This window comes from Pundamilia nyererei, unplaced genomic scaffold, assembly GCF_000239375.1.
Source record: "Pundamilia nyererei isolate P.nyererei 1_Seehausen unplaced genomic scaffold, PunNye1.0 scaffold00286, whole genome shotgun sequence".
NCBI lineage: Eukaryota > Metazoa > Chordata > Actinopteri > Cichliformes > Cichlidae > Pundamilia > Pundamilia nyererei.
This window is the reverse complement of record NW_005187687.1, coordinates 278,419-287,940: the sequence shown is the minus strand read 5'-3', so window position 1 is coordinate 287,940 and position 9,522 is coordinate 278,419. Positions and strand designations below refer to the sequence as shown.

Below are 9,522 nucleotides of genomic sequence, written 5' to 3'. Positions count from 1 at the left end.
TGTGTGTGTGTGTGTGTGTGTGTGTGTGTGTGTGTGTGAGTGTGTGAACCCAAGTGTGTTCACATCCAAGAGCAAAATCACATGTATTAGCTTGAGAAATTGCTTCTCTTGAGTGTGGGGAAGTGAGTAACAGATACAACTGTTGTACGCAGTGTGCGTTTGTTGGAGTGTGTGTGTGTGTGTGTGTGCGCGCTTGTCTCCTTTTTGCTGAAGATTGGGTCGGGGGAGGGGTGTGTATGATGGCCTCTGTTCATCTGTAACATTCTTTAATGATTTCACACAGTGTGAAATACACTTGCGTGCACACACACACCATTACAAAATGCCCCTCCCACATCACCCCCAGCTCCCACTCCTGTCAACGGTCAGCATCTCAAGATATGAAGCAAGACATCCAAGAGACATCGCGTCCTCTGTGAAAACACACTCAGGCATGCTCCAGAAGAGTAATGAATCAGCCTCTATAGCTGCCTTGTTAATGGAAATCCAACCCGGCAGATGTGGCCTTCTGGAAGAACACGTGGAGTGTAAAACAGGCTTATGTGTGCACACACAGGTGCCAGTAGCCACGGTCTGTTCAGCCACCAGAGGATAGTGTAGGTGTGTGAGTTATGTGTTTGTGAGACGCTGTGGCTGGACCTGTGAGTCACTGCTCAAAGAGACTCAAATGAGTGCATGACCTAAAAAACCTAAAAGGAATAAAATCCAGACGCGGTTAAGCAGCCGAGACATCGACTGAATTGATGGAAATGGTAACAATTTGCAAGAAGGGTACATAAACTGACACTTGAATTCATGCATTAAAAGCCATCCAGTCATGTAAAACATCATGAATTGTCATGAATTTACTTGAGCTAATAGCATCTCCAGCTTGCCCTGACATCAAGCCTCATTAGATTTTCTAAAAAACTGATGAGTAAAAGCAGTGGATGGATATATATATTAAACAAGAAAATGTGAAATAACTCAAAACATGTTTTATATTTTAGATTCTTCAAAACAGCCACCCTTTGCTCTGATTACTGCTTTCCACACTCTTGGTATTCCCTCTGTGAGCTTCATGAGGTAGTTACCTGACACGGCTTTCCAACCGTGTCGAAGGAGTTCCCAGAAATTCTGAGCACTTGTCTCCCCTTTTGCCTTCACTCTGCGGTCCTTCTCATCCCGAAACCACCTCGACTGGGTTTAGGTCAGGAGTGTGGAGGCCAGGCAATCTGGTGCAGCACTCCATCACTCTCCTTAGTCAAATGGCCCTTACATAGCCTGGAGGTGTGTTTGTGGTCATTGTGCTGTTGAAATATAAATGATGGTTCAACTAAACGCAAACTGGATGAGATGGCATGTTGCTGCAGGATGCTGTGGTAGCCATGCTGCTTCAGTGTACCTTCAATTTTGAATCAATCCCCAACAGTGTCACCAGCAAACCACCCCCCACACCATCACACCTCCTCCTTCATGCATGTCGAGACCATCCGGTCACCTTTCCTGCGTTGCACAAAGATACGGTGGGTGGAACCAGAAATCTCAAATTTGGACTTATTGGACCAAAGCACAGATTTCCACTGGTCTAATGTCCATTCCTTGTGTTTCTTGGCCTAAACAAATCTCTTTTGCTTGTTGCTTTTCCTTAGTAGTGGTTTCTTAGCAGCTATTTGATCATAAAAACCTAATGCTATTTCTAAATGTCACCTGGTGTTGTTGTAGCCCTCTGCTTCAAGCTTCTTCATGTTGTACTCTTCTACATGCCTTGGTATAACAAGCATTTTCTTTTTGAGTTACTGTTACAGCTTTCCTATCAGCTCAAAGCAGTCTGACCATTCTCCTCAGACTTCTGGCATAAATCCAGAGAGTTGCTGCTCACTGGATAATTTCTCTTTTTCCGACCATTCTCAGTAAATGTTTTGAGGAAAATTCCAGTAGACGAGCGCTTTCTGAAATGCTCAAACCAGTCCTTTTGACACCACCAACCATGCCACATTCAAAGTGACTGAAATCACTTTTCTATCATTTGAACTGCAGCAGGTTATCCTGACCATGTCTACATGCCCAAATGCATTGATTTGCTGCCATGTGACTGGCTGATTAGACCGAGCAGCTGAACAGCTGTACTTAATGAAGCGGCTGGTGAGTGTATGTGTTTAGTATTGCCAACCCATCCTATTAATCCTAAGTGCATTTTGGTTTCTGTACCATTAATCATTTGTTAATCATAAACACTAGCAAAGAATTGCCCTGCGGGAGGTTTTTCCAGGCCTGCAGCTGCTGTGTAGAACACAGACATGTATGTTAATTTATCATGTTCTTCTTTTTATCTTCATTATACGACTGTTTACGGTCAGGTAGCAAAAAAAAAAAGAGTTCATGGACACCAAAGAAATTAATAATAAATAGCCTAAATATATTTCTTCTTCTTTGGAAGCTATGGTGCAGGCGCTATTAGCATCACTGTTTGTTTGATATGCGCAACATCACATTCCTGTGACACGTGTCACTGCATTTTGGCAAAATTTATTCGTAAACAGCAACTTACTACTAACATACACGTTCGTTTTGAGATCAGCTGCGATTTATAAGGATTTGGTGGTTTTAAAAATGTTTTCCAAAAGAACTATAGATGTTGATATCAGTATCAGATCGACACTAGAATGATAGGATCGATATTTTGTTCCTATCCTCTAAATACAATATGTAGCCCACCGACCTGTGTTAAAAACAATTTTTTCCAGAAATGGAAAAGTATGCATCTATAACCTTTTTTGTGTTGACTGTCATGTCTATTTTAGTTATAGGTCATTTAAACAACAACCCAAAGAGCTTCAGGAACAGGCACATTTACCTTTCAGCTTTTCATGTATTTTTATGTAAGCTGAAAGGAGTGCTTTGTTGTGTTGACCAATTTTTATGGAATGTAAAAATCACAGTAACTTACTGGTCATTAAAATGTGTTCATAATTTGCATAAGTCACACCACACTGCTCTTCCCTACATAAGCTGGCTTTATAAATTAAAAGTGTTGGCATTCGCAATACCGGCTCTGTATTTACTCATTATACGACAGATACAAAAGAATGCAGTATTACACAGCACTACCTGGTACTCTAGGCAGCTTAAGTATTACGTTTCATCCAGACATGTTTAGGAGGAGTTACAGAAATACAGATATACACTATGATCATATAGGGTAGGATTCATAAAGGATCAAGTCATAACTATAGCTTATGAAGGAGCCATAAACACAATGAAGCCATGGAAGACATATAGCCTATAAAACATTTTGAATTTGACACAAAACACATTCACTTCTATTACTGCTCAGGTTTTTAGTTCCTCTCTCATAAACACACCTGAACCTGAGTAGATCACCAACACATGGGCCATGTGACAGCTGAGATATTGTATTATTGTATGCAATACCCGTCATATATGTTAATTTAATGCATAATTAAATGCCCCCATACACACACACACTCACATACACACATTATGTTATATTATTTTAAGATAATCCACGTACAATTACGAAAAACAGTTTCCATGGCAACTGCTTGTAAACACATCTCCAGGCAAATATTTGCACATTCTGTTAGTTTCAGCCAGAAGGGATACAAAAACAGAGAAGTGAAAATAGAAGGTTTTTTACTTTATTTCCTGTCATACAAAGATATCAGAACAATTAGCCGTATTATTATTATTATTGTTATTATTATTATTATTTTAAGTTAGACAGTATAGTAAGGACCACGCTTTGCAAACCAGAAGGCAAAGGATGGAGAGGTGATGAGGTAAGGAAAGTGTGAAAGTGAAAAGACAAAATTAATTTCTTGAAGGGGAAGACAGTTGATGACGACATAAAAAAAACCCGGGGAAAATGAGAAAATCACACAAGAACAGATTAGTGTCAGGAGAACAATAGTGGGATGCTTAATGGATAAACAAAGGCACCAGAGCTGAACTGGGGGACAGAGGTAAGTGGGACAAATGGATGGCTTCTGAATATATAAACAGCCTCTGTCTGGAAACCAAGCGCCCTAAACTCCATCTGGATTTACCCCTGCACTACACCCAAAATACATCTGTGGAGGTTGACCCAGCCTATTTCTGCTACTTAAAGAAATGTAATGAAAGTTCCATCATTAATCCATGTTCACACCCTCGCACTATTAAATATTTACAAGTAAAACAATATTTATATATTTATATATATTTTTAAAACTCACAATAACACACAGTTGTTTCGACTGTGCTGTGTTCTGTTGTGAACCCATGCATGGATGGCTCCATGTTATTCCGCTTCAGCACCCGCCCAGAAATCCCCACACTGCGCATGCGCGGCTAAAGCGCGCTACCGCAGACAGGGGGCGTTAACATGGCGCTGTCTCCTCTACGACCGCACTGACTGCAACCTGCCAATGAGAGAGAGAGCGAGAGAGGAGAGACAGAAAGAGGAGAGAAAGCGAGAGAAGCGTAGGTTTCCATTCCTGTCAAGCTTCCATCATTTTTTTCTCCTACACCTATGAGTCCCTACACATTTTCAGGTGGATAGGGTGAATTTCCAGAGTTTTTCAAACGCCGCTCCCCCTTGTTTCACCTGCGCAGTGGATGGTTTTTGTTCGGCGGCAGCAGCAGACGCCCGAGCTTGTAGAGCAGGTGTGAGGGACAGCGGCGACCGCTCCTCTCCTCCCTGTTTCCGAGGGGAAATGTCGAGCGAGAAGCCGGTTTCAGCACCACCGGGCTCTGCTTCTTCGCTCACGGACACGGACCGAGAGTCCCATCCTCCGGCGGGCTCCTCCACGCAGCAGCCGCCGCCACCGCAGCAGCAGGTCGCCGCGGGCTCTGGCTCCGGCACCACCGGGGAAAGGATGGTGTCTGCAGCCGGCTCTATGGTCCTCCCGGCTGGGGTGATCAACCCCGCTGTTCCGATAAGGAATATCCAGATGAAATTTGCCGTGCTGGTGGGCCTGATCCAGGTCGGGGAGGTTAGCAACAGGGACATCGTGGAGACGGTGCTGAACCTGGTGAGTGGGAGCAGGACCGAGCAGTCCTGGAAAACGCTGAAAGGAAGCCATAGAGCACAGCACAGTCGCTGCGCCCCAACCCGCTATGTTTTATTTACGATGCTTCGCTCTCTCCTGGTTGTGTGGCTTTCAGGGGATGATGTCATTTGTTTGTTCGAGAGGTGGTTGATATTTCTCTTTTATTTCCTTTAGATGAAACAAGGCCGCTGTAAGAAATAATAGTGTGTTATATTTAAGACCAGAGAAGTTGAATGAAGCATGTGACCCCACCGAGGCTCTGAGGGTAGTCTAATCACCGGCCATTGTTGACTAAATGACCCGTTTGCGGTAGCTACAACAACCGGAGACATTCGCAGTCAAACTGTGGGGGATACTGGAAAAAGTCTATGCAGGCTATTCTCCTGACCCCGATATGTACCCTGAAGTGATGCATAGGCAGATTGTAACAAGCCGCGAGTGGTTTTAATGTTGCGCACAACATCAGGACCCCTACAACGTACTCCATTCGTGTCCCTAAACGGGCAAAATCATGCATGTGTGCACGTCCTGGCAGCACAAAAACAAACAGATCCAACGCGGACAAAGGCCGACTAGCATTATGCTACCATCGACATATGTGTGTGTGTATGAGAATGGGTCAAAATTATGCACAGGCCTATTGTTGGAGGCAGGGCCCTGCATCCCGAGCCCAAAGGAGTCACATATACGTTTGTGTATAGGTGGCTTTGGAGCTGTTAATGGTTTATATTACTCTGCTTCAAGCAGCCATTATTTCTGGAGCACATATACGTTTCCACCCCTCTTCCATCTTCACCCCTCCATCGGAGGCTTGTGTCGGCGATGCAGGGCCTAGATCAGAGGATTTAATCCAGCTGGGTTTTTTTTTCTTCTTTTTTTTTCCATGACTGGTGTGTACTGTTACGAAACAGATGAGCAAAATGTACAGCCGATGTAGGTCTGGAAGACTAATGCTTTTGGGGGGAGGTATAGGACGTGTGCGCGTTGGCTGTGTCCCCCTCCTTCATCTATCAGGCATGGCGTGTGCTGCATGATATTACATGCATCTAGCATGGAGAAGAGGAGGAGGGGGTCTGATCATTATTGATTTTCTTTTGAAGGTAGAATAATAATGACTTGATAATGAATTTTTTACCCGATTACAGTGCAGCGAGTCTGATGGCCTGTTAACTCACTGGATGCTTGGAGCAGGACAGCCTACAGTTGAGCCAAACCAGTTTGATCTCAGTCAGACTGTGGTGAGCCATTCTGATTCAGGTCGCCTCTCATCTCCCCAATCGATTATTGGTACTACGGGGAAGTGCAGAGGGGCTTTCGCTGGCTCACTCCAATCTTGTCTCCTTCTCTTACAACCCCCCGGGTTGCACAAGCTGATAACCATCCATCCTGTTCCACAGCCTCCTCCTTCACTCTGGAGGGACTGAGAGGAGTGATGCTGCCTGCATAGACTAGGTTGGCAGGGCAGCGCCATGCATTTAAAAGCAGGTGGAGAGGGGTTGAGGGAGGGTGGGGGAGGAGAAGAGAGAGTGGAGGAGGAGGAGGTGGTAGGATGCTGCAGTGGCTATGTGCTCAGAAAATCACCAGCTGATGCAGCGGAAGAGGACAGGACTGGTCCACATCAGATCAGTGAAAGCCCATCAGAGCATTCAGCTGAAATGCACTCTGCATCATTTTCTGTAAATAACCCGCTTTTAAGGCCTTAATGTTTATTTGCGAGTGTTGCATTAGGCCCGACACGCTGACAAATTAAAGCAGCGTGTGTTGGTCATACAAAGCTTTACTTGCTAAATCCTGAATTGAACAATCAGTTCTGGTTGCAAGGCTGCCAATAGCTAAGCCTGTTAGGGAATTCGGCTGCCCAGCTCCTTAATTAAAAGAGTTGAAACAAAGAGGTGTGGAGGCAGGAAACCTCAGTGGTCATGCTGCTGGTACAATGAGTCCACTGTGACCCAAAAGCTGATCCATTATTCCAATCAGTGTGGGAGACCACAGCAGCCACATTCTCCTCCACCGGGGCTTTATTGATCAGATCCCACTGCGGCTGGAGTGAACAGATGGGCCTGTCTGCTGTATCAGATATGCTTCTTGGTCTGTACGGCGATATGAAACTGTGTAGAAAGAAAGAGAAGAACAGTTGAGAAATCAACTTTGAGCCCGAACACTTCAGTGCTGCCCTTGTTTATTCTTAATCTTTTAATAAGTCCACACACATAGACTAATAGACCTTCACTAGGTGTGGGGGGGTGCTGACAGCAAGGTGCTCAGCGATTATCATCAACAAGGCATCACAGTTGTCAAGGTAACACCGGTCTTTGATTGCCTGCATCCAGACGCTCCACCACCTGGTGTTGCTCTGCACTTCCGGACTTCTCACACAGCACTCTTCCACAGCGTTTCTTTGCTCTCCCTCTCTCTCTAGCTGCCTTTGTCAGTCTCCTGTTTATGTGCTTAATATATCTTAAAGTACAGAACAGGCGATGAGTTACTTTTTTACTTATTGTATCTCCCATTGGGGTTAAGATTGACTTGAAATCTGGCAATTGTTAAGTCCATAGCATGTGATTTTCATACCTCGCTGAGCCCTATGTGGAGGCATCTATGATGGATGTGTTTGTGTTCTAATTTATTCAGTCTTTCTCTTAAATTTGTCACCTGTCTGTAGGTAAGTAGATGTACATCAAACCGCCTAATGTAGATTTTACAGATCAATGGTTCTCAGTCTGGGAGTTGAGGCCCTTTCCGAGGGATCATAAGATGATTAATAGGGGAGGGGAGCAGTAAGCAGATTTATTTTTTCAGACGTTCATTTAATCTTTTGCTTTTTTTTTTCTATCCTTAAGAATTACTGAGTAGTTTTACATTTTTAGGTCCCAAGTAAAACTGGGAACCCAGATCTCTTCAGCTGACCTGGAAATATTCAGCTGGTGTTGCAGTAATTTAAAGTTTAGGCACCACTCTTATGGGCAGCCCTCTCCACGATGGGATACTTCAGTCTGTTTGATTGGGCCCATTTCACAGTTGAGTTTTCCCCTTCCAAGAACTTCCTGTCGTTTGCCTCACTGCACTGTTTGTTCTGTAGTTTTTAACCCTAAAATCTTTCCAGTTAATGTTCAGCCACTTCTTCCACCCAGTCGCTGGTTATTTGTGTGACACGTTGTGATGCTGGTGGAAGAAAGCCAGGTGAGAAGCAATTTTTGTTGACAGAGAGAAGAGTGTTGATGTGTGACTTATCTGTCTGAACCGTACTGTCATATCTATTCTTTGTTTGAAGAACTGAGACATATATTTCAAATGCATCTACAGGCAATACTGTCAGTCCTTCTGCCTCAGTACAGCACCAGCTGGGCTTATTTATAGGCGGCTTTATCTAGTTGTAATGCTTTTTTTGGGATCAAAACGGCGTGTTTATCTGGGATAGAAAATGATTGGTGACACACTCTGGCTCACTCTTAGTTTTTATGCCACCTTCTTTGCTTTTCCTTTCCTCCTTTGCCATCCTCCTCGGTCAGATGCAATATCTTCTGGCAGTGTCAATCCCCACCTGAGCCTCCTCAGTGGTCCCACTGACTCTCTGTTAGCAAACGTCTCATTATTCTTGTCCACACGTTCCACAATCACCAAGGTCACCTGATCCTGAGTCCTCAGCCGGCAGAGCGAGACTCGGCACAGCACACCAAGTCAGACACATCCTGATTATAAAAATACACCGAGGTGAATGCAGGCACACTTCAATCCATTCATCGAGGTTATAAATGGAGGAACAAATGCATCACAGAGACTCGCTCTGTGTCTTTGAATCTCTGTCTGGTGCGCTGCGACTCTGGCATGCTGATTTATGCTTCATGGATTTGTAAAGGAATAGGTCACCCATTTTCAAGATGCATTTTGTGCCATTGTACTTTGCCCTGAGGTGGTTTGAGACATCAGCACAAAACTCAGTTTAAATGAACCGTTTTTCAAGGGTGCCCCGTGGCTGCATACCTAGGGCATAGGTTAACTATTTCCCTGCAGCACTGTGATCTTCTTGCATGGCCTCGCGGTGGAATAACAATGCGTCATCTGGTGCTCGCACAACCGTGGAGATGAGCGTATTAACAAGCATCAGCTAACAGACTTGAACAGTCATTTAAATCATGTGCTCTCTTGCTAGCGTGGTTTAAATGGACTTTTGAGTATAGTGAGTAGTTTTAAAGACACAAAGACAAAGATCTGATTGAAAGTTGTTTATTTTTTTAACCGTTCAGTACTGCTGGCCCATATTGGACTGTCATATAATATAAGTATTGGTATGTATATTGTCTGATATGCAAACATATGTTTTAAATCTGCCAGCTCCACTTTGTTTTTTCAAAAACTGTTTTCCCATCTTCTGCAAGATGATATTGAGGTGGTTATTTTTGGGAAAGATTAGCTGCTGTAAAGCTGCAGAGAAGCTTACGGTTGCCAGTTTGTGCCCAGGGTCCACAGGCAGTAAGCAGCGTTAGCTAAC

At 44.1% G+C, this 9,522-nt stretch overlaps 1 protein-coding gene across 1 annotated transcript in view; it reads left to right on the top strand.

Annotated features, from left to right (window-relative positions):
- The first annotated feature begins 4,283 nt into the window (after window positions 1-4,283).
- nbeaa (neurobeachin a) overlaps window positions 4,284-9,522 on the top strand; it is a 97,577-nt gene continuing 92,338 nt past the window's right edge. The window contains exon 1 of the mRNA XM_013915316.1: window positions 4,284-5,015. Coding sequence (XP_013770770.1) covers window positions 4,698-5,015 — 318 coding nt within the window. The 5' untranslated portion in view covers window positions 4,284-4,697. The remainder of the gene's footprint in view (window positions 5,016-9,522) is intronic.